The sequence below is a fragment of the Eumetopias jubatus genome, unplaced genomic scaffold (assembly GCF_037043125.1).
Source record: "Eumetopias jubatus isolate StellerSeaLion01/CBP00866 unplaced genomic scaffold, mEumJub1_p1.0 scaffold_1, whole genome shotgun sequence".
Classification (NCBI taxonomy): Eukaryota; Metazoa; Chordata; class Mammalia; order Carnivora; family Otariidae; genus Eumetopias; species Eumetopias jubatus.
Genome location: NW_028274807.1, coordinates 147,549,573 through 147,575,400, shown reverse-complemented (window position 1 = coordinate 147,575,400; position 25,828 = coordinate 147,549,573). Strand labels below are relative to the sequence as shown.

The 25,828-nt window shown below is 43.8% G+C and overlaps 1 protein-coding gene across 4 annotated transcripts in view; it reads left to right on the top strand.

Annotated features, from left to right (window-relative positions):
* Positions 1–484: 484 nt before the first annotated feature.
* Positions 485–25,828, top strand: part of ENTPD3 (ectonucleoside triphosphate diphosphohydrolase 3) — a 39,073-nt gene continuing 13,729 nt past the window's right edge. The window contains exons 1-6 of one of the 4 annotated variants that reach the window (XM_028107218.2): positions 500–570; positions 930–1,069; positions 1,526–1,578; positions 3,701–3,828; positions 10,226–10,343; positions 25,458–25,608. In XM_028107218.2, coding sequence (XP_027963019.1) covers positions 1,539–1,578; positions 3,701–3,828; positions 10,226–10,343; positions 25,458–25,608 — 437 coding nt within the window. In that variant the 5' untranslated portion in view covers positions 500–570; positions 930–1,069; positions 1,526–1,538. The other 3 variants (XM_028107219.2, XM_028107215.1, XM_028107217.2) reach the window with 3 other exon arrangements.

Genomic DNA, 25,828 nt, shown 5'->3' with positions numbered 1-25,828 from the left:
AACGCAGTTGGTCTAAACTATACGACAGGGAACATCTCTGTATTACTTTGCTCTCCTGGCTCAGGTGATTCAGGGACCAGTGTGCCTGCTAGCCTCATGCCCAACATAAGGTGTTTATCGGCCTCCACTCCACGGAAAGATGGGGCACAGGGCCCACCTGTGCATACGCACGAAGTACCCAGGTTCTACACTGCCCTGCCCCCACTCCCCCTCCACGTAGGCTCGTGGGGAGGATGGAGGAAACCAAAAGAGAGATCAAAGGGTCCTTGGTCTTGGCATCGATGGAAGAGGGAGTCAGGCAGTGGACACCCTCCTGGCCTTGCCCAGGTAGGCCCCGGGAGGGATTGGGGTGGAAAGGATGGGAAGAGGGAAGGTGAAGCATAGGTGCTGGGCCTTGACCCGGCCGAGGGGATGGACCCGGGCAACGGCTGCCCCGCCCCCGCCCCGCCCCGCCCCGGAGCCGCCCCGGAGCCGCCCCGCCTCCCTTGCCTCCGCAGAGCCTCCTGCGAGCTGGCCGCCGGCTGCCACTGCGGCAGAGCCGCTCGCCCTCCTCTGACCGTCCGCGCGCAGGTGAGGACCGGGGACCCCTGCGCCCGAGCCGCTGAGGAACGAGCGGGAAGCTTCGTGGGGCTGGGAGCTGGGAGGGAAGGAAACAAAATCGGATTCCGTAGTCGGCCGTAGGGAGGGACCGAGGGGCGCGCGTCCCAATCCTGGTCGGCGGGGAGGTGGTCCTTCCCAAGCCGAGAGAGGTGGACGCGTCTTCACCGAGCCCATCTGCGGCTCCGGAGATGCGCTGGCGCTTGGATATCCTGGCTGTGTGGAGACGCAGGTCCAGAGCAGGGCCTCCCAGAACCTGGGGCGTTGTATCCCGGGGGCCCGACATCCCCTTGCAATCGTTTCCAGCCAGCAGCTAAAAATACCCCTCCTAGGTCTTTCAGGGGCGACTCCGGGCTCGTGGGTCGCCAACACCCACCGAAACCTCCCTTGCTGCTGTGATTTGAAGAAAAGCCCTGCCTCAGCCCTGTGAATGTTGTTACTAAGAGGTGGAAGATTTCTTCTGCCCCGGTCGGTGTGTACAGGTGGAAAAAATCTGCAAGAAATGATTGACTTATTTTTTGAAAATTTTCAGTTTAAAATTTCAGCAAACCTGTTCTTCTTTTTCTTACATCTAGGGAGTTGACACCAGAATTTAAACCCAGCTTCGGGTTTATATCCGAAGGGCTCGGTTAATCTGTCGCCCAAAAGGTTTCGATTTGGAAGAAGTGAAATGGGTTTGAAAGCGGGTTTTGCTTGGTGATAGGCTTTTCTGCTGGGGCAAGAGTTTGCTTACGGTAGTCATTAGCTTTTTACCTGAAAACTGAGGACTAAGAGGCAGCCGCGTGGATTGCTTACCTAATCACCCCCCTCGCACCCCGGACAGATGTTCTTTAGTCGTGCCCCCAAATTAGGCTTAATACCGCAAGGTTCTGGAACTGAAGTCAGGGGGCCAGTGATACACTGTCATTGTGTGTTCTCTTGCCTACAGTTTGGGAGGAAAGATGTTCACGGTGCTGACCCGCCAACCTTGTGAGCAAGCAGGTTAGTATCCCGCAGCCCGCAGCCAGTGTGATATTCTCAAGTCACAGTCCCGGCTTCAGCCCACAGTTCTTCATGCGTGGTCCCTGCGAATAGTTTTAACGTCTGTGGTTTGAGACTCAGTTGCTTACCAGGCTTTCACCACCAACATTCCTCAGGTAGAAGTAATGCTTTTGATCAAAGCTACACAAAACAAGGACTAACATGCATGTTTCGCTTAAATGGTTTTTCCTGTTTGCATAATCCATTAATTTGGCCGTTTGTGGTTTCCCTGTGTGTGAGGTTTGCTCGAGAATATTGTGGATTTTGTAATGAATTATAAAGTACTTAGATCTGTCCTCTACTTGCATCCCAGTGTTGTTGCTGGCACAGGACCTACAGTGTCCCCCACTCCCCACCCCCACCCTAGGTCAGCGTTCTTACCCTTGCTAGCGGAGGCACATGCGTAGAATTCACACACACACACACACACACACACACACACACACACACACACACTGCCAAGCTTGCCCTGCCTGCCTCTGGAGCACGTTTTGCAGTTGCTCATGTGGAAGCCCAGAATGGTCTGGCCTCTCCACTCTCAGGTAGACACCTTGTAATTACAGTGTTTGTTCACTCCTAATGACAGCACAGCTCTGGGCTGCATTCCCTAAATGAATGAGACCTGGTCTAGTCCCTTTTGTTTTGCGAGAGGCTTTTCTGCTGGGGCCAGGGTTTGCTGAAGGTAATCATAGCTATTTACCTGAAAAGTGCTGAAGCGCAGAGGATGGGCGGCCGCACAACTGTGATCAGGAGAGTGCTTACATATCACCCCCCTCCTGACCCTGGACAGATGATCTTTAGTCCTGCCCCAAAACTGGGCATTCTTGTCTTCTAAGAAGATATAATTTTAGGATGGTAGGGGCAATTTCTACAAATCTTTTTTTGTAAAAGGAAATTGTACCTAAGGAGCTAGTTTACTTGGATTTTCAGGTTTTCCTCAAAGGACTTTGAAAGGTTTGATGAATTTTGACAAATCACATCCATACACCCCATAATTCTAGGAAGATATAGAGCATTTCTGTGACCCCAGAAAGTGCCCCTGTGTTCCTTCCCCGTGAGTCCCTGCTCCCAACCCCCTGGGCAGTCACTGTTCTGATTTCTGTCACCTGCCTGTTTTAGAACTTCACATGAATGAAGTCATTTCAGTATAGAACAGTATTTGTTTGTTTCTCTTTTAAAAAAATGTATTTGCTACTTTATAAAATTTCCATTAGCCCACACTGGTTTGGTAAGACCCAAGTAAATATTTGTTCAAAATCATCTAGTTAAGCAATATTAGTTTAACTTTAATACATAGACCTAGTCCATTATGGTAATTATATACTTTTATACAATACAGATATAATTATCTTTATTCAGAGGCTGTGTATTTAGTTGAAGATTATTCATAGGCTTCGTTATTATTATTATTTTGCTTTTAAATGGGTATAGTTTACATGTTATGATTAAAATACAAAGGCCAGAGATGATATGACCCCTTTGGGAGGAACATGTGGCTTGAGGTCTAGCTGTGCATTGTGAAGATGTAGGAGACCCTATATGCCTTCAATGTAGACACAGGAAAATTGCCTGAGGTTGACTTCTTACTGGCAACCCAAATATTTTAGAAACTCGTACATGTTACTATTTGCATAACATTATGCCACTGTGTACTGAACTTTATAATCATTGATTATATCTGAAGTATAGAATTAATTTCTTTTATCTGATATTATTTTTAAATGAAATATTGTATCGCCTGCTTTAATAGAAAACCCATATTTTTTTAATCTACATTGAAATAAATGTTACTGTAAATCATCTCGGGGACAACCAGTAATATGCATAACACATCTGGGGAGATACCAGGAAACTAAACTATGCCCACCCTCTCTGCAAATGTTGTCTCAGTCCACTCTTTGGAGGAAAGATAAATGGGTACTGGAGCCCAATCACTGCTCCACCTTAAAAGTGTGGGTCTCACCAAAGCCAGAGGAAGTGACGTATGCACACAGTTATGCATCCAGTCTGTGGATTCTACAAAGAAAGCCAGTGCCTTGTTCCTACTTTCCCCTCATGTGTCTTCTGGGTCTTCCCATTTTAGGCCTCAAGGCCCTCTCCCGAACCCCAGCCATCATCGCCTTGGTGGTCTTGCTTTTGAGTGTTGTGGTGCTTGTGGCCATCACACTCATCCAGTTTCACCACAAAGAGGTCCTCCTTCCAGGACTGAAGGTAAGTATAAAGGGATTGGCACTGAAGGGATGGGCTATGACATCAATTACTCTAATGCAATGAGTTAGAAGAAAACCCTTTTCCCCACCTCCCTTGGGGAAGACCCAAGGGAGAACCTAAGGGTCTTTGGTGTAGGACCCAAGGGAGGAGCTCTGGACATACTGGTTTTGTGATGTTTGACACTAGAGAATGTTAATGGTAACACCTTCTCTAAGGACTGTGTGGCCTTGCTTTCACTCCTGACTCTTGGAACCAAAGCTAGACTTTGTAGCCAAGAATTGCAGATGGCTACCAAAGATCTACCAGCTTGTGCATTCCCCCAAGACCACACAACCCTGATCATGAGTGGAGACCAGGAGACCCAGCCTCCTCTTCTGGCCTAACCTGGTAAACAAAACATCAAGGACTTGAAAAGGTCTCCTTGAGCTGTATTTGTGCTACCTCTCTTGAGTCTAGAAGTGTGCCATGATCTCTCTAACTCTTCCCCTTGAAAAATTACTCAGGGTCTTATGCTCACTTTCAGAAGCTACTCTTAGCCCTTGATAAGTCTGTCCCCATATGGCCTCTCAGATGTTGTCTGACAGTCTGAGAACAATATGTATCCCACCAGCCTTGGCTGTAAGGCTGAGGGGAGGTGATCCCATGAGGGACTTGTCAAATGAAAGGGAAAGGAATCCTTCAGTCATTTGGGTAGAGTTTGGCAAAGTTTTTCTGTAAAGAACTAAATAGTACATATTTTAGGCTTTGAAGGTCATTTATAGTCTCGGTCACATATCTTTTTTTTCTTTTTTTGTCTTCTTATGATTCTTTAAAAATGTAAAAACACTTCTTAGCTAGTGGGCCATAGGAGCCAAGAAATTCAACTGTTATCTGAATCTCATTTAGCCTTTACCCTTGACCTCATGAGTCCTTTCTACATCTTCCTGCTCTTAGTGACTGTTCAAAGGCTATATTTGAAATAGAAGTTTTTAAAGTTTTTAAAAGATAAAAAAGAAATGAATATTGCCTCAGCTTTGTGGGTGAGTTTGACCTACCATTCTGAGGCTGCTCTTCTGAAAGATTAAAGTAAAATCTCCTTTAGATAATGGCATTTGGGTCTTTTATAGGACATTTTACTTAAGAATCTCAACACTGCCCCATGAAAAACAGGAAGAAAAAAGAAAAAAAAAGAAACCTTATTACAACTGTCCAGTGATGATGGAAAACAAATTATCTGGTTGTCCAAAGACATTAGCTAAGGCCTAGAGGAGCCATTTTTCCAAGCTCTAGGCACTGCCTTCTTCTATAGACTATAGAAAATTAGGATTGCAACTGGGAGTAATACCATCTCCTTAAACTTTATAAACTGCTCTTCAGTTTAGTGAACACTTTTCCCTGAATTTTCTCTTTTCTCTTGTGGCAGCTATAGCAGGGAGACAAAGCAAGCATTGTCACCACCATCTTGCAAGTGAGAAATCATAGGTTTGGCCAGTGAATGGCAGACTAGAACTGAAACCTTGTACCTCCTGTTCCCAAGGCCAGGGTTTTCTTCACTCACCTCCCTCTTCTCCCTGATCCTACATTCAGAAAGGGAGCCCCAGGAGAAGGTACTGCCTCTAATAGGAGAACTTACCCTCCTTTGCACAGGACGGAAGGTGGGGAGGATGGGTGCAGATGCAGGAAGTTTTGCTGAACTGGGAAATGGAAGTATCCCCCAAATGGGGGGAAAGCTAATAGCCCTCTTAGACCCCAGGAACCACTCCTACACCCCATATTTCAGAAGAACCAGCTCTAGTTGTATTCCAGGGTTATCTCTCTCCACGGCACAAAGGAATGTGCTAACCCAGAGCCATGCTTCCCCTTCTAGAACAAGCTGTGATGCCTGGGACTCCAGAAGCCAGGGTCCTGCAGAGGAGCTCTGGGAGCCAGTATAGAACCCATCCCAGGGTTGTCCTCTACCAAAGGGCATCTTGAACACCTGTCTCACAGGTATCCCACTCAAGGACATACTTAGACACCAACTTCTGCTAGTCATTGGTTGAGCGGCTGCTCCTTGGAAGACATCCACTCCCTAACGTTTCTGGCACAGTGTATGCTCAGGTGGGCTCAGGCCACTGCAGAAAGCCTTTAGGCAGGTGGAAAGTGCATGGCTGGGCATCACCATGGTAAGGCCTGAGGGATGTGGGCAGGGAACCCTCAGCGACTGTTCCACGTAGATATGGTTATTGTTATCCTCATTTTGCAGATGAAAAAGTAGAGGAACAGAAAGGGCAGATAGCTTCTCAGAGTTACACAGACTGGAAATAGTAGACGTGGTGCAGAAGAAACAAAAGAGAACAGGGAATGTTGGCCTTAAACAAGGGTTTAGAAGGACTGGAAAGAAGACACGCCCTCACCCATTAGCACACAGTTCAAAGGGGATTTTTAATCTCCTCAAATCTTGTCGTCAGGCCCCCGTCACAGTTGTAGGGGAGAGGAAGTTGTAGAATGTTGGAATACTGGCTCAGGAGACCCATTCTGCTTAATTGGGTGGATTAAATGTGAGAAAAGACAGATGTTCTGAGCCGGTGGAACCAAGAGCAGAATGGCCACTTGAAAGAACATTCCACATGCAGCTCTTTTCAGAGTGAGGACAAGCCTCTTTCTTTTGTTTTGCAGTGTGTGCTAAGGATAGGAAAGGCAGTTGTGGAAGTGAAGCTGATCATTCAAGGGCTTTTAAATTGTTCTGTTTTCATACCTTGAAGTTTGTTTTGCCTTTGTGTGCAGCTGATATTTGGTTATGAGGGGCCAGCTCCACAATGGCCTATCTGGGGGGACCTGGAATGTTCCTTAAGACCCCAATCAGGATAGCTGGCTGTTAAATCCAGCCTTGGCTTACCTAACCTTGGTTTATCTGAGTTGAATAGCAGAACTATTAAAACTTAGTCAAGGGTCAAAATGTCCCCAGTTCCATTTTCATTGTTACTGGTCTGACCTGCTCTACCAGCCTGAAGAGTAAATATGATGGCATCACTTTTCTTTTTCACTCAGGCCCCCCCTTGCCTTATTATCATTAAGTCTAGTATCTTCCTTTTGAGACCTTGCCCTCCCCACCCCCACTCACAACTGTCTAGAAGCCCTGTGGCTTCCCAGTCCGATATGATCAGTATCACATTGCCATTGCCCCTTATGGACACATGACGTCACTGTTGAAGAGAGGTCTACATAGTCCCTCTCGGGTCACATTAGATCCCCATGTTGAGTCACACTCCCTAGCTTGGCCATTAACTCTCCAAAGCACAACCACAGGACCAGGCTGTGCTAAAACCATTCATTTTTAACCCTCATTGGTTCTCAGTCATCGGCCTGGAGCTCTGGTGCCCTGTGGCCCTTCCTGGTTTACCCCTCGGAGAGTGAGAATTAGATAATTGGTTTCCTCCTTTCCAGAAAGACAGAACTCCTTCATCACTTTGGTCCACCTCCTCTCCAGCCAGATCTGCACACTACATAACTACGAGTTTGCTTTTGAGAGACTTTTTGTCTGAACAAAGAAAGTCTGCAATAGCACACCTTCAACCCTGGGAGACCTGGTTTCCTTGGAACTCAGTGGAAGCATGGGGGCTCTGTGTATAGGGTTGATGGTCAGTTAGACCCAGGCTTGAGCCCAAGTCTGGGACTGTGGGCAATTATTTACCTCTGTGAGCCTCAGTTTCCCCATCTGTCAGGTGGGAATGATGACAACACCTGCCTTCTGAATGCAACAGTAAAGCACTTTGTGTCGTGCCTGGCATATTATAAGTACTCAGCAAATGTTTATTACTACTATTCCTATTATTATGCTAATAGTGATGATGATGATGATGGTGGTGGTGATGATACTAATAAATAAATCTAAGAAAGCTGATCTTATGATCTTTGCTTTTGCTTTGTTAGAGGCTCACACAGTCCTTAAGTTTTGGATCATGCGGTTCATATGGGAGGCTGTTTCCCTTTGGTTAACCCACTGAGTGTGCCTTCAGTCCCACATTCTAGCCATGTTTTTTCCCTGACACTGCATTAGACAGAAGGGTTACTTATTGCTTTCCACCTAGCTGAACTGAATGAAATTCAGTCCCCACCCCATGTCCTCCATCAAACCACATTGAGTGCCACTGATCTAGGCAAATGAGCTCTGAAAATTGGCTAAAGACCAATTTTTCCATTTTTGAAAATGTCAGGGAATGACGGTGGTTACTCAGAAGTAGCACTGGGCTCAAGGCTGGTCCCTGTCAGCACATCAGCAGGTGCCTGAAGGGCAGCCACTTCTCCAGGCTCACTGTGGAACGTCTCGGCCTGCTCCCACCCTGATGAAAACTGGATCCCAGCCGGGATGAGGATGAGAATGAGAACGGCTCTTCTTCCTCCTTTGTGATCTTGGCCCAGCAGCCCCAAGTTTCCTTCAAAGGGAAAATGCACTGTTTGTGAAGAGCTGGGATCCAGAAGATGTGGGAAGGGTGGGGACCCCATAGAGTGGTTGCTCTCGTGTATGTGCGCTCCCTCCTCTAGTCAGCACCAGGCGTGGAGGGGCTGGGGAGGGGTCCTGAGGGGTCAGCAGCAGGTGGGAGGGGAGAAAGCAGACTGTTAGGGAGGCTCAGATCTCTTGAGTGCCTTGTTTCCTTCAGCTCCACCTGTGCGCTAATTTCCTTAGTGAGCCTCTGCCCAGAGCAGGCTGTGAACAATGCCTCCCTTGTTTGCAGGGGGTGTCATGTCAGGATCCCCGTTGGCATTAATCAGATTGAAGGCTGGGATTGAGAGGCTGTCCGAGTTCAAATACAAATGGACACAGGATGTTCTGTCTCGATATAATGGAGAAGCTGTGATTGAGGAGCTGGAGCAACATGTTTTTATTTGGTCCCATTTCAAACGAAACAATCACTTGTTAATAGTGGAAAGTTGGAACCCTCCCAAATGTCTAGAATCAGGGAATTGGCTAAATAAATTATGGTACATCTCACAGTAGGTGTGGGGAATGTATTGAAAATGATGATATCCATATTTTTACTGGCAGGGAGAGAGGTGCATGATACGCTTATTGAATAAGAAAAGAGCATTGGAAAAGACTATGTACAGTGTAATCCTGTACTGAATTGAAAACATATGCCTAACCACATATTCATATATGTAGCTGTATACAGAGAAGTCCATTAGAAAAGATATATAGCAAGGTGTTAAAACAATAGTGGGATTTGAGGGGTGTTATTTACTTTTCTGTCCTCTTTTCCTTGCTTTGTAATTTTGTTTATTTTGCTTCATTGATCTTCCTATATAGCCTGTATTTATTGAGCAGCCATTGAGTATCAGGCATATGGTCTCCTATTTACTTCTCAAGGTTAAATTGTCTGAAGATAAGAAAACCCAGAGAGCTTAGGCCTTTTACCCAGGGTCGTAAAGCAAGCATCCACCTGAGTCGCCCTGCCTCCAGAACCCAAATTCATCTTCCTCACTGAGATGAGCAGCCTAATCCAACAGCAGTGGAATTGGGGAAGAGCTGTGACCCAGAAGCCTCTGCTGCCCTGGGCTGACTCCAGGTTCAAACATATACTGACCTCAGTCAGCTTTACTCATTCCAATCCCCAGAGGCTGCTAATGCATGCTCTTTCCTGCTCAAGCTTGGTCCAGGGCCTGGGTGCACAAGACCCTCAGGGGAAGCTCCCTGGCGCCTGCCTCTAGCTGGGGAGATGGTCCAGGACTCCTAGCCGGCAATCCTGGGCACAGCTAGTCCTGGCACTGCCCTGGTAACACCCTCTTGTCTGTGTGTTCATGTACCATGTTACCAAAGCGGGACAGTATGTCAACATTAGCTGGTATTTTGGGGTTTTTCTCCTTAATTATGAATACTTTCCTTCTGAAGGCTAATGCAGGTATTGATGTGTTTCTCCCTTGTGAGAACTTCCTATGTTTATTTCTAGGCTGATGGGCCTGGAAGTTTAGAGAATAGAAGGCGCAAGGGGACTGACTATCCATTTCCCTCCTGAGACCTAGGTGGCTTCTTTCCCCCACCTCAGAGGTCTGGATGAGGAAGAAACCGGGGATAGGCAAGATCCTTGGAGTGCTAATTTTCAACCTTGGCTGCATACTGGGGTCACCAGGAGAGCTTTAATGGGTCTGGGATGTGGCCTTGGAACTGGGAAACTCCCCAAGTGATTCTAATGTGTGGCCAAAGCTGAGAACCATGCCCCAGAATACCTGACCCACCTCACCCCATTCCATTCCCCCATAGTCCAAGGAGACAGAGTTGGTTTGGAGGAAATCATTTTTTTTCCCCTTGGTCAGCCCCTACCTAAATGATGCAGTGTGAATTAAGCTCTCGAGAGTATTCCGGGTTCTCAGTGGCCCATTGGAAAGGAGCCCTCAGAGAAGCCCAGCCCATTTCTGACTCTCCCTTTCCCCTTTTGTTCAGTACGGGATCGTGCTTGATGCCGGGTCTTCCAGAACCACCGTCTACATATATCAGTGGCCCGCGGAGAAGGAGAATAATACTGGAGTGGTCAGTCAAACCTTCAAGTGTAGTGTGAAAGGTAAGGCCCAGAGTGTGTGCAGGAGGACCATAGGGAAGCAAGGGAGAGTCCTAAGGGCCTTTGGAGGCCTGGAGGGATCCCAAGAAGCTGCCCAGAGGCAGGATATGAATACTGGACGGGGCATCAGGAACATATGCAATCCTGTGCTATCGCTGATCCTCATCCATACAGTGATCTCGGGCCACTCACTTCCCTTCTCTGGGCTTCAGTTTTCTCATGTCTGAAACATGGCGGTGCGTGGTGTGAGATTTTACCCTGCCACACTTGCATGAATGAAGGCTGGTGGAAGACACAAGTCTCCTGGGTCAGAACCAAGGATGGTTTATTGCTCACAGTAATAGCAGTAGGCAGAGTGTCAGCATTTTCTTGAGATGGTTCTCTGAGCCTCACTTTGCACAAGATGATGTAAAGAGGGCCAGAGAGTATCTGCTCACACAGTGGGTTGTATTACAGAAGACGAACCCCAAGGTTAGGGAATCTGAAACACTTACAATGCCTGCCTTTTGGTCTGGGGGAGAACACTGTCTCTGTCTTCTAAGCCTGCTTGTTATGCAAACATCCTTGAAAATACAATCCAGAACAAAGGCAGTCAGGGCCTCTGCTCATAAGACATGCAGAAACATGAGCAAGTCATGGAAAATTGTATTCCAGTAGGGGAATTGTATTCTACTTGGCTGTGTATGTTGTGGGGGAGGGTGGTAGGAAGAGATGGACAAGGATGGACAATACATAAACAAATGGACGTCACTCTATTCCAATAAAGCTTGGTTTATGGACCCTGAAATTTTGAAATTCATATAATTCTCAACTGTCACAACATGTTGTTTTAATTTTTCCTTGTTATTTAAAAATGTAAAAACTATATTAGCTCACAGCCTGTACAAAAAAAAGATGATGAACCAGATTTGGCCTGTGAGATGCCAACCACTGAAACAGAACATTCTCGGCATCTCCGCAACATAGCCTGAATGTTATATTCACTGTTTCCTTGTTCTCCTTTCTAGTTTTGTCCTTATGCATTTAGTTTTTCCTGTTCTTGAAAATGGAATCAAACATGTATTTATATAAATGGAATCAAACATTTATTCTTCTGTAATTTGCTTTGTTCACTAACATTGGGTGTTTAAGATTCATCTACATTGACAGGAGTAGCAGAAGCTCATTCATTTTTTTTTTTATTTTTTTATTGTTATGTTAATCACCATATATTACATCATTAGTTTTTGGTGCAGTGTTCCATGATTCATTGTTTGTTCATAACACCCAGTGCTCCATGCAGAACGTGCCCTCCTCAATACCCATCACCAGGCTAACCCATCCCCCTACCCCCCTCCCCTCTAGAACCCTCAGTTTGTTTTTCAGAGTCCATCATCGCTCATGGTTCGTCTCCCCCTCTGACATACTCCCCTTTTCTTCCTCTCCTGTTATCTTCTTCTTTTTCTTTTTTCTTAAAATATGTTGCGTTATTTGTTTCAGAAGTACAGAACTGTGATTCAACAGTCTTGCACAATTCACAGCGCTTACCATAGCACATACCCTCCCCAATGTCTATCACCCAGCCACCCCATCCCTCCCACCCCCAACCACTCCAGTAACACTCAGTTTGTTTCCTGAGATTAAGAATTCCTCATATCAGTGAGGTCATGTGATACATGTCTTTCTCTGATTGACTTATTTCACTCAGCATAACACCCTCCAGTTCCATCCATGTCGTTGCAAATGGCAAGATCTCATTCCTTTTGATGGCTGCATAATATTCCATTGTGTATATATACCACATCTTCTTTATCCATTCATCTGTTGATGGGCATCTTGGCTCTTTCCACAGTTTGGCTATGGTGGACATTGCCGCTATAAACATTGGGGTACACGTACCCCTTCGGGTCCCTACATTTGTGTCTTTGTGGTAAATACCCAGTAGTGCAATTGCTGGATCGAACGGTAGCTCTAATTTCAACTGTTTGAGGAACCTCCATACTGTTTTCCAGAGGGGTTGCACCAGCTTGCATTCCCACCAACAGTGTAGGAGGGTTCCCCTTTCTCCACATCCCCGCCAACATCTGTCGTTCCCTGACTTGTTAATTTTAGCCATTCTAACGGGTGTGAGGTGGTATCTCATTGAGGTTTTGATTTGGATTTCCCTGATGCCGAGCGATGTTGAGCACTTTTTCATGTGCCTGTTGGCCATTTGGATGTCTTCTTTGGAGAAATGTCTGTTCATGTCTTCTGCCCATTTCTTGATTGGATTATTTGTTCTTTGGGTGTTGAGTTTGATAAGTTCTTTATAGATTTTGGATACTAGCCCTTTATCTGATATGTCATTTGCAAATATTTTCTCCCATTCTGTCGGTTGTCTTTTGGTTTTGTGGACTGTTTCTTTTGCTGTGCAAAAGCTTTTTATCTTGATGAAATCCCAATAGTTCATTTTTGCCCTGGCTTCCCGTGCTTTTGGTGATGTTTCTAGGAAGAAGTTGCTGCGGCTAAGGTCGAAAAGGTTGCTACCTGTGTTCTCCTTTAGGATTTTGATGGACTCCTGTCTCACGTTTAGGTCTTTCAACCATTTGGAGTCTATTTTTGTGTGTGGTGTAAGGAAATGGTCCAGTTTCATTCTTCTGCATGTGGCTGTCCAATTTTCCCAACACCATTTGTTGAAGAGACTGTCTTTTTGCCATTGGACATTCTTTCCTGCTTTGTCAAAGATAAGTTGACCATAGAGTTGAGGGTCCATTTCTGGGCTCTCGATTCTGTTCCATTGATCTATGTGTCTGTTTTTGTGCCAGTACCATACTGTCTTGATGATGACAGCTTTGTAATAGAGCTGGAAGTCCGGAATTGTGATGCCGCCAGCTTTGCTTTTCTTTTTCAGTATTCCTCTGGCTATTCTGGGTCTCTTCTGGTTCCATACAAATTTTAGGATTATTTGTTCCATTTCTTTGAAAAAAGTGGATGGTATTTTGATGGGGATTGCATTGAATGTGTAGATTGCTCTAGGTAGCATTGACATCTTCACAATGTTGATTCTCCCAATCCATGAGCATGGAACGTTTTTCCATTTCTTTGTGTCTTGTTCAATTTCTTTCATGAGTATTTTATAGTTTTCTGAGTACAGATCCTTTGCCTCTTTGGTTAGATTTATTCCTAGGTATCTAATGGTTTTGGGTGCAATTGTAAATGGGATCGACTCCTTGATTTGTCTCTCTTCTGTCTTGTTGTTGGTGTATAGGAATGCCACTGATTTCTGTGCATTGATTTTATATCCTGCTACTTTACTGAATTCCTGTATGAGTTCTAGCAGTTTTGGGGTGGAGTCTTTTGGGTTTTCCACATACAGTATCATATCATCTGCAAAGAGTGAGAGTTTGACTTCCTCTTTGCCGATTTGGATGCCTTTGATTTCTTTTTGTTGTCTGATTGCTGTGGCTAGGACTTCTAATACTATGTTGAATAGCAGTGGTGATAGTGGACATCCCTGCCGCGTTCCTGACCTTAGGGGAAAAGCTCTCAGCCTTTCCCCATTGAGAATGATATTCGCTGTAGGTTTTTCATAGATGGCTTTTATGATATTGAGGTATGTACCCTCTATCCCTATACTCTGAAGAGTTTTGATCAAGAAAGGATGTTGTACTTTGTCAAATGCTTTTTCTGCATCTATTGAGAGGATCATATGATTCTTGCTCTTTCTTTTGTTAATGTATTGTATCACATTGATTGATTTGCGGATGTTGAACCAGCCTTGCAGCCCAGGAATAAATCCCGCTTGGTCCTGGTGAATAATCCTTTTAATGTACTGTTGGATCCTATTGGCTAGTATTTTGGTGAGAATTTTTGCATCCATGTTCATCAAGGATATTGGTCTGTAATTCTCTTTTTTGATGGGGTCTTTGTCTGGTTTTGGGATCAAGGTAATGCTGGCCTCATAAAATGAGTTTGGAAGTTTCCCTTCCATTTCTATTTTTTGGAACAGTTTCAGGAGAATAGGTATTAATTCTTCTTGAAATGTCTGATAGAATTCCCCCGGGAAGCCATCTGGCCCTGGGCTTTTGTTTCTTGGGAGATTTTTGATGACTGTTTCAATTTCCTTAGTGGTTATAGGTCTGTTCAGGTTTTCTATTTCTTCCTGGTTCAATTTTGGTAGTTGATACATCTCTAGGAATGCACCCATTTCTTCCAGGTTATCTAATTTGTTGGCATAGAGTTGCTCATAATATGTTCTTATAATTGTTTGTATTTCTTTGGTGTTGGTTGTGATCTCTCCTCTTTCATTCATGATTTTGTTGATTTGGGTCATTTCTCTTTTCTTTTTGATAAGTCTGGCCAGGGGTTTATCAATCTTGTTAATTCTTTCAAAGAACGAGCTCCTAGTTTCGTTGATCTGTTCTACTGTTCTTTTGGTTTCTAGTTCATTGATTTCTGCTCTGATCTTTATGATTTCTCTTCTCCTGCTGGGTTTAGGCTTTATTTGCTGTTCTTTCTCCAGCTCCTTTAGGTGTAGGGTTAGGTTGTGTATTTGAGACCTCTCTTGTTTCTTGAGAAAGGCTTGTATTGCTATATACTTTCCTCTCAGGACTGCCTTTGCTGTATCCCAAAGATTTTGAACAGTTGTGTTTTCATTTTCATTGGTTTCCAGGAATTTTTTTAATTCTTCTTTGATTTCTTGGTTGACCCATTCATTCTTTAGTAGGATGCTCTTTAGCCTCCATGTATTTGAGTTCTTTCCGACTTTCCTCTTGTGGTTGAGTTCTAGTTTCAAAGCATTGTGGTCTGAAAATATGCAGGGAATGATCCCAATCTTTTGGTACCGATTGAGACCTGATTTGTGACCTAGGATGTGATCAATTCTGGAGGATGTTCCATGGGCACTAGAGAAGAATGTGTATTCCTTTGTTTTGGGATGGAATGTTCTGAATATGTCTGTGAAGTCCATTTGGTCCAGTGTGTCATTTAAAGTCTTTATTTCCGGGCGCCTGGGTGGCTCAGATGGTTAAGCGTCTGCCTTCGGCTCAGGTCATGATCCCGGGGTCCTGGGATCGAGTCCCGCATCGGGCTCCCCGCTCAGTGGGAAGCCTGCTTCTCCCTCTGCCTCTCTCTCTCTCTCTCTCTCTCTCTCTCTCTGTCTCTGCCTCTCATGAATAAATAAATAAATTAAAAAAAAAAAATAAAGTCTTTATTTCCTTGTTGATCTTTTGCTTAGATGATCTGTCCATTTCTGTCAGGGGGGTGTTAAAGTCCCCCACTATTATTGTATTGTTATCAATGTGTTTCTTTGCTTTTGTTATTAATTGCCTTATATAATTGGCTGCTCCCATGTTCGGGGCATAGATATTTACAATTGTTAGATCTTCTTGTTGGATAGACCCTTTAAGTAGGATATAGTGTCCTTCCTCATCTCTTATTACAGTCTTTGTTTTAAAATCTAGTTTGTCTGATATAAGGATTGCCACCCCAGCTTTCTTTTGGTGTCCATTAGCATGGTAAATGGTTTTCCACCCCCTCACTTTCAATCTGGGGGTGTCTTTGGGTCTAAAATGAGTCTCTTGCAGACAGCATATGGATGGGTCTTGTTTTTTAATCCAATCTGATAGCCTGTGTCTTTTGATTGGGGCATTTAGCCCATTTACATTCAGGGTAACTATTGAAAGGTATGAATTTAGTGTCATTGTATTACCTGTAAGGTGACTGTTAACTGTCTGTTGTCTGTGTTCGTTTCTGCTCTTTGCTGCTTTTAGGTTCTTTCTTTGCTTAGAGGACCCCTCTCAATATTTCTTGGAGGGCTGGTTTCGTGTTTGCAAATTCCTTTAGTTTTTGTTTGTTCTGGAAGCTTTTTATCTCTCCTTCTATTTTCAATGATAGCCTAGCTGGATATAGTATTCTTGGCTGCATATTTTTCTCGTTTAGTGCTCTGAAGATATCTTGCCAGTCCTTTCTGGCCTGCCAGGTCTCTGTGGATAGGTCTGTTGCCAATCTAATGTTTCTACCATTGTAGGTTACATATCTCTTCTCCCGAGCTGCTTTCAGGATTTTCTCTTTGTCTCTGAGACTCGTAAGTTTTACTATTAGATGTCGGGGTGTTGACCTATTATTATTGATTTTGAGAGGGGTTCTCTGTGCCTCCTGGATTTTAATGCCTGTTTCCTTCCTCACATTAGGGAAGTTCTCTGCTATAATTTGCTCCAATATACCTTCTGCCCCTCTCTCTCTCTCTTCTTCTTCTGGGATCCCAATTATTCTAATGTTTCGTCTTATCGTATCACTTATCTCTCGAATTCTGCCCTCGTGATCCTGTAGTTGTTTCTCTCTCTTTTTCTCAGCCTCTTTATTTTCCATCATTTGGTCTTCTATATCGCTGATTCTCTCTTCTGCCTCATTTATCCTAGCATTTAGTGCCCCCATTTTTGATTGCACCTCATCAATAGCCTTTTTGATTTCGATTTGGTTAGATTTTAGTTCTTTTATTTCTCCAGAAAGGGTTTCTCTAATAACTTCCACGCTTTTTTCAAGCCCAGCTAGTATCTTTAAAATCATGATTCTGAACTCTAGGTCCGACATCGTACTAATATCCGTATTGAGTAGGTCCCTGGCTGACGGTACTACCTCTTGTTCTTTTTGCTGAGGTGATTTCTTTCGTCTTGTCATTTTGTCCAGAGGAGAATAGATGAATGAGAGTACAAAATGCTAACAGGTTTACAACGTCCCCAGCAAATATACTGTATACAAATCAGAAAAGACCTGACACCAGGGGAAAAGAAAGGGAAAGAAAGAAAAAAGAAAGAGAAAAAGAAAAAAAAGATAAAAACTAAAACAAAACAATACAAAAAAGGCAGAATATGATCAAATATGATCAGGCTAGTGCATAGATCAGTGCCACACACTAGATTTTGGGCGTATTTTGGTCTGTTAGAAAAAAGTGCCTCCTAAAATTTTAAAGGAAGAAAGACATATATGTACAAAATAAGGGTTGATACAATGAAGGGATGGAAGATGACTGTAAAGATGAAAATTATAAAAGATTTTATAAAAGGACTTGGTAAGATAAGTTGTTTGAAAAAAGAAAGAAGATTTAAGAAAAAAAAAAGGAAAAAGGGAGAGAATGTGATCAGGCAGGAGACTAGAACAAAGCCATACACTAGTGATTTAGGGTATATTTTGATCTGTTAGAAGAAACTGTACCTCAAAATTTTAAAGAGAGAACAACTTATATATATATATGCCAAAAATAAGGGTAACTACTATGAAGGGATAAAATATGACTCTAAAAATGAAAAATAAAAAATGTTTTTTTTTTTTTAAAAAGGGATTTATAAGATGTTGGTTGAAAAAGGGAAAAAGAAAAATAAAAAAAACAGTCAACAAAAATTAACTTTGATGAAATAATGAATCATGGTAAAAAAAAAAAAAAAAGCCATGAATCTATGTGCAGTATTCCCCTAGCGCTGGAATTCTCCTATTCTCCTTGATCGATCAACTTGGTCTTGGCTTGCTGGCTGTTTGTGCTGATCTTCTGGGGGAGGGGCCTGTTGCCGTGGTTTCCAAATGTCTTTGCCGGAGGCGGAATTGCCCCGCCCTTGTCGGTCCGGGCTAAGGAAGCTGCTCCGGTTTGCTCTCAGGAGCTTTTGTTCCCTGCAAGCTCTCGGTACAGCTTTGGAGGCCCAGGGCAGAAATGGTGGCCTCCCAATCTCCACTTGAAGGAGCTGAGAACTCGGGGCCCCGCTCCTCAGTGCGCCCCCAGAGAAAAGCAGTCACTTCCGTGTCCCCGGTCTCCGGCCGCACTCCGTGCTCACCCGGCCTGTGATCGAGCGTTGCTATCTCTGGCACCCGACCCCGTGCGGAGTCTCCAAACCCAGCAGATCCCTGCAGTGCGTTCCCGCACCGCTCCTCCCCGGGAAGGAAGGGGAGTCTCCTCGGATCTGCTGCTTGTTGGGTCCCTGCTGGAGGAGCAGTGGCCTGACTGGGCCGCAGATCACAGTTTATGGCAACCCCGAGCTGAGAGCCCGCGACTCTGCTCCGTCTCTGCAGCCGGCTTCCCTGCTCTGATACCTGGGAGCTCTGCTGCACTCAGGCACCCCGGTCTCTCTGTGACCCCAAGGGTCCTGAGACCACACTGTCCCGGGAGGATTCCACCCCCCGCTTAGCCACTGCAGCGACTTCCCTCCGCCGAGCCAACTTCTAAAAGGTCCGATTTTGTGCTCCGCGGCTCTAGCACTTGCCAGAAGCGGCCGGCGGAGGCCCCTCCTCCGCCGTCTATCCTCCCGAATATCGCCTGGGATTCACTTCTCCGCAAGCCCTACCTTCCAGTAAGTGGTCGCTTCTCTGTTCAGAGAGTTGTTGCTACTCTCCTGTTCGATCTCCTGTTGAGTTCGTAGGTGTTCAGAATGGTTTGATCCCTATTCAGCTGAATTCCTGAGACCAGACGAAATCTAGGTCTCCTACTCCTCCGCCATCTTGCTCCTTGTTCAGAAGCTCATTCATTTTTCCCTGTTGGGCACTTGTATGTCCATGGTTATGGAAAGGATGGATGTGAATAAGGTTGAGTATATTTATATTTTTATTTATTTACAAAATTACAAATTATAAATATATTCACGTATTTTATATGTATATTTCATATACTTATGGCCATTTCTGTTTTTGTGAAGTGCCTGTTCATGTCTTTTGCTCACTTTTCTACTGAATGCTTGACTTTTTCTCATTGATTCATTAGTTTTTTATATATATATTGTAAATATGAGTGCTTTGTTAGTATTATTATGTTGTTCTCCTATCTCCTTACAGCTTGTGGTTCGCCTTTCTAAGTCTCTTCATTATGTCTTTTGATGAACAGTTCTTATTTTTTATGTAGGAACAGTTATCAGTCTTCTTGTTATGATTTGCTCTTTTGTATTCAAGAAATCTTTCTTAGCCTGAGGTCATAAAGATATTCTTCAGTCAAAGTTTTGTAATTTTGCCTTTTACAATTAAGACTTTTGTACTCATAACAAACCCCAGTTAGTGAGCATGGGTATGTGTGCTCCTTTTTAAAAGGAGCCTCTTTAGAGCATCATGATCTTTGACTTGGCCTGGAGCTTCCTGACCAGTGCATCCTGAATGTGTTAACAGGTATACCTTTGGCCCACAGGACAACAGGTTAGAGACTCTGGACTCATCCCCCCAGCCCCAAGCAGCTTCCTTCATTTACCTCAATGAGCTTCCCAAATATAATAACTTTTGGGAGGGTCATGACATTGAAAAAGATGGGAGGGGGGCAGAATTAGCCTTTCCCGTAGGGAGACTAACAGACTTCTTTGAATAACAGAGTGTTCTGATCATCTGTCCTTCCATGGAGGGCAGCTAGAAGCTCACTTAGTACATAAGTGTCCCAGGTTAGGTTGTCAAGAAGCTGATTTTGAGCTAGAGTTTAGGATGCAAGATAATTATTAGAGATCCACACCTGTAGAAGAAAGGAAGAAGAAGGAGGATTGGTCAGAAAGAGAAGTCAAACAACCACATGAGCCTGACCAAGCTTCAGCCAATCAGAGTTATCCTGCATGGCCTCAATTGGCTAGACTAGGATACCCCTGTTGCCATCAATTGTTGGATGTTGCCATTCTGGGAAGAGCAAGACACTGAGCAAGGCAGCTCTCTGCCACAGAAGAAAACCATGCAGGAGCTGACAGCTGAGACACTAAGTCTTTATTTGAAGCTGTATCTCCTTGGCATCTCTCCAGGCTCCACATAACAGGGGACTTAGATGTTTATTGAGTACCGCTTGCATTGGTATCCACAAGACATAGGTGGCTGCAACCTTGCTTGAAGCTCAGCCAGAGATCCCATCTCTGTTGTCCTAACCTCTGAGTCATTTGCTTACCTTCAAGCAGGATGCTTATTTAGAAAGATGAGACTAGCCACTTCAAGAAAAGAGAGGATGATGTAGGATAATGATTAAGACTTCACCTCATCCCTCCTGTGTGAGCTGTGGGAAGTTTCTAACCTCTCTGTATCTTGACCTCTTCATCTATAAAATAAGCATAATAATAGTAGCACCCATCCCATAGGAATCATTTGACGATTCAATGATATAATATATGTAAAGCAGGTGGCAAATGCGTGGCATACAGTAAGCACTCAATTAAGTGTTAGCTATTATTATTCATAGAGCAGCACACTTTAGAGCTCCTGGTGGATATTCTTGCCAAGAAGTTAGTCTGTCCCAGATCTGTCTTTAGACCCAGAGAACAGTTCAGCCAAGTCAGTCCTGATGGTCTTCTGACTATAGGGGGAGATGTGACCTTCATGGAGGAACACAGGCAGTCTCCTAGGGGACGGGGCCCTCGGCCACCCTGGATGTGATTTAGGGGAAGGGCAGTGTCATGGAGCCCACACCGTATCCATAAATGGGTCTTCCCTTTGATCGCAGTAGCCTCAGGGATCCATATATATACTCCAGATGACCAGAAGACCACAAACTAAAGCTCAAAATACAGAGTTAAAGTTTGGTGAGTGCTGTCCCCTTGAAGACATGTGGCTTCTCCAGGGATAATTTGGGTCTCTGGTTTCCCAGTTGCAAATTTCCCAGGACTCCCCTGCCTTGGCCAGTCTGAGGGGGTGATGAATGCTTGCTTGCCCAGCCGGGTTTCCCAGATACCCAGGCTCTTAGAAATTTCTTTCTTGGCGGGGGTGGAGGGGCCTTGGTGAGTATCATCAGTCCTCAGTTACTGCTATTTTCCTGAGTTCACTGGGTGCTGCCTTAGCTGCTGGTCCCCATGCCAGTGTCCAAAGCTCTGAGCTGCATGTTATAAAGCCATTCCCTGGAGGGCACTGGGCCCCTACACCACCCTCATCTCTTTCACGGTGTGTGGTGCTCATGACTGCGGCTGCCTCCTCCCACAAAGGACATTCATGTGTTCCCTTTAAAGCAGTGGTTAAAGTTCTTTAAACTCCACTGGAGCTTAAGGGTAACCATCTCCTCCATTGAAATACCTTAAAAAGTTGTGTTGGGGACCAGGCCATTATGGTGTTGAAAGCATCCTTTTCTTGGGTACATATCTTCTGCTTCTGTCTCACCTCGAGTAAATTTTGTGTCATCTGTCCAACCATCTTTCTCCAGATTGGAATAGTGATTTCAACCCTCCTTTCTTGGAGTTGTGAATCCCAGGATCCCGTGAGCCTGTGAGCCCAATCTTGTCTTTCCTTTAGGAAGCTTATAGGACCTTATGCAAATAGGTCTCAGGTGACATGCTCAGATATCCCAAGTTTTGACATTCCAACAAGGCTCCTAACAGGTCCCTTTCCAGAGACCAGCTCTAACTGATCAGATTGGACTACATGATCCCCTTAGTATAGAGTTGCACACTGGTTTGAAAATCTCATTGACTGATTCATTTATTCATTTATTTAATAAATACGTATTGGGTATCAACTGTCTGCCAGTTACTGTTCTTGACACTGGGGATTCTAAAGTGAAATATGCAAAGTCTCTGCTATTGTGGAACTTACATTCGAATCAAGGAGATAGATCATAAAAGGGTATATAACATGTCAGGGAGAAGTGCTGTGAAGAAAAATCAAGTGAGGTAGGTGGACAGAGAATGATCATGCTCTGTTTGGAGGAGATAGTTAAGCAGAGGCAAAAGTGAAAGGAGAGTGTGAGCCACACACATTTTTGAGGGAAGAACGTGCTGAGCAGAAGGCCTGGCAAGCAGAGAGGCCGGAGGTGGAAGCTTCTTAGCATTTTCTAGGAAAAGCAAAGGGACCAGTGTGGCTGGAGCAGAATAAGTAAGAGGAAGAAAGGTGAGTAGTGAGGCCAGAGCCGTGGTCAGGGCCAGCTCAGAGGGCCTTGAGAGCAGTGAGAGGTTTGACTTGAACTCAGATGCATTTTCTTCAGAGTATACTGGGAAGCCATTAGGAGATTCTGACCAGGAACTAACATGGATATGACTTATACTTTTAACAGAGCACTCTGGATGTAGAACATGTAGTCAGAGGCTGAGATCAGAAGCAGGGAAACCAGGGCTATTAGAACAGTGCATGTAATGATGTCATAAAGTTATGATGTGGTGGTGATCTGGCTGAGACTGTGCTTGTCAGTGTGGGGCAACTTGGCTCCCCTGGGAACATTTAACAATGTCTGGGGACATTTTTGATTGTCACCATTGGGGTTGGTGGTTCTGCTGGCATCTAGTGATAGAGACCAAGGATGCTGCTAAACATTGTGCAGTGCACAGGATGGCCCCACAACAAAGAATTATCTGGCCCCAAATGTCAGTGGTACCAAGATTGAAAAACTCTGATCTAGAATGGTTCTGGGGGAAGGGGAGAAAGAGTGCTCAAATTTGAGAGGTATTTTGAAAGTAGAGCCAATAAGATTTTATGAAAGATTCGATGTGAGATGTCTAAGTTGGTGGTGCCTGAGCACCAGTTCTGACCTGAGCAACTGCGTGTGTGATGGTACCACTTCTTGAGAGGGGAGTCCTGGGGGTGGGTCAATTGGGAGCATGGCAGGGATTGAGGAATTTGGTTTTGGACAGATTAAGCTGGAGATGCCCATAAATCATCTAACTCCGGGAACAGCAAATTTTTTCTGTAAAGAGCTAAATGATAAATATTTGTTACTTGTTGGCCATATGGTCTCTGCTGTAACCATTCAGCTCTGTCACTTTAGCACAAAAGCAGCCCAGACAATGTGCAGACAAATGAGCATGTACGTATATGTGTTTCAAGAAAATTTTATTCATCGATGCTATATATAGGGTCCATAATGCCTAATGGGATATACCCTAGGACAAAAAGAACTTTAAAAAAAAATCTTAAACTGTTTTCAATAACCATATAGTTGGTGATAGTGCTGGTATTGCCATCCTAAGACCTTTGTGGGTGGATTGTGAAATAAAGCAAGCGAGCTATTCAGTTGGAGTAGCTGGGAAGCGGGATTTTTAGCATAGGAAAAAGAAGGTCAAGATCAACTTAAGTAAAAACCTGTAGTTTTGAAGTAGAAGTACCAGTAAGAATTCATGATGCATTTTCTCTTGAAACAAAGTTTTCCTAAGTCTGTCCTCTGAAAAGCCTTGCAAAGGCTTCCAAATTTCAGACACCAAATATCATACTCAAAAAAAAGAAGCCAGTACTCCTTGGAGAAGTGGCTGATTCCAGAGCTGGGGGCAAGAAGTGCATAAGATCACACATCTAATATCAGAGAGCAAAGAAGCTCTCAAAAGTTCTGAGATCACATCTAAAGGACTCAGGGGTCCTGTTGAAGAGAGCTCCACTGGCCAACCCCGGGACCATCAATAAGAATAATAACTGCAATGAATCAAAACACATCCAATATATCTTCAAATTCATATGTTCTTAAGATACACAACAAACAAATAAAATCCCTCACTGGATAAATTAGGAGGATACAAGACATGCAATCTCTATTTCTTAAGCTGATGAAGGGGAAAAATCCAGCACTTACCCTGCTTTCCCTGTACAAACTGTATTGTAGGGTAACCAAATAGTTAATGAGAGAGAAGTTTTCCTCTTATGAAAGCATTTAGGTTATAAGTGAAGCAAGAAAGATGGAAATGAAACATCACCATTTCATAAATCCTAGTGGGCTAATGGGTCTAAGCAATGATCTCTGATGCCTGCTCAAGCACAAAGAGAAATAGCAGATATGCGTGATTTGCACTGGAAGTTCACATTAAGCCCTATAAATTATTTCTTCTGAAAAAGTCCAAACCTGAATCTGACTGAGCTTCTGCATTCAGTTACCAATTTATGGGAAAAGCCAGGACTCAACAGCATGTTACGTGAGTCATAGGGATGCAGTCAGCAAATCTTAGGCTGTAGGAAACTCTATAAGACAAATGAAATTGCAAAGCAATTTTTTTTAATCTCAAGGGAAAAATAGAAAGGGAGGACAGAACTTATGGGTAAAAGAGACTTAACAGACATACCAGCCAACTGCAATGGATGTAATTTATTTGGACTCTAATTCAAACAAACTGGCTAGAAAGAGGATGCAGGGGGAAGGATGGGGGGGGAAATATATGAATATGGAGGAAATGTGCACCTTGGCTAGAATTTGGTTCTATTAAGGGATTATTTTTAATTTTTATGGACATAATAATAGGGCAGTGGTTATGCTTATTTAAAAGAATTCTTGCCTAACCCTACTTTTAGTTCTGTCTGTGATGGTACATTTCAGCTCACGGAGATTTCTGACCAAACTGAGGAACTCTGTCATGGGTTTGTTTGCATTATTTGTCTCTCTAGGTATGTTACTTCTTGAAATTTATAAATGCGGACTTTTCGGTATTATTTTATATTTAATGTCTAGGATGATGTCTTGTTAAATTATATATAGTTATACCAAAATGTTTCCTGAAGATAAACCATGGCAAGATTCTTTTTTTCCCTCTGTGTTTGAACACATGGGACATAGATTTGAATTTTTGTTTCATTTTTCCTGTTCCTCCTTTCACTATGTCTCTAAACCTATTTGGTGGAAGTTCTGTCAAGCAATGAACTTCCCGGAGCACCTGGCTGACTCAACTGGAGGAGTGTGTGACTCTTGATCTGAGGCTTGTAGGTTCAAGCCCCACATTGTGGGTAGAGATTCCTTAAAAATAAAATCTTTAAAAAACAAAACAAAAAACAAGTGAACTTACCAAAGGCAAGTAGTATGAAAGGAGACTAGAGAAGCAAAAGGCCAATAAGACTGATTATTTCTGAACAAAAAAAAAGAGAATTTTTGCCTTTTAGTGAAACATACTGAAGTATTTAGAGAATGAAATGATACCATATCTGCAGTTTGCTCTGTAGGGAGAAAGAGCAGATGAAATAAGAGTTGATCATTGTGGAAGCTGGGAGATGGGTGCATTGGGGTTCATTATACTACTCTCCCTACTTTTATTTATATTTGAAATTTCCATAATGAGACTTTTTCTTAAGCAGATCCTGGCTCATTTTTTTCACTTTTGTAATTCCTCTCTTCCATATTTTGGATGTTGACTCATCAGTGTGACCACATCCACCTGTTTTCAACCCCTACTCAAACCCATTAATTTTCAAAGCTGATTTGTTTTTTATTCAGAAGTTATACTGCTCTTGTTGGTTCGTGGGAATGCTAAGAAATGCTGACTGCTTGCTCTTCAGGCTCTGGGATCTCCAGCTATGGGAAAAACCCCCAAGATGTCCCCAAAGCCTTTGAGGATTGCATGGAAAAAGTCAAGGGACAGATTCCAGCCCACCTCCATGGATCCACCCACATTTACCTGGGGGCCACAGCTGGGATGCGCTTGCTGAGGTAAGGGCTGGAATGGCCCCAAGGAGCCCATATGATCAAAATAGCCAAGAATGTGTTGAACCCTGCCAAGAATGTAACTCTATTTCTGGGAACAAATGTGAAAGAAAGAAGCCCATATTCTGCATAAATTGAGGCTCCAAAAGCTGGGAAAATTTCAGGCTTTATTTTAATACCCAGAAAGAAATCGTTCTAAAATGGATTCCCTCCCCATTGGTGATTT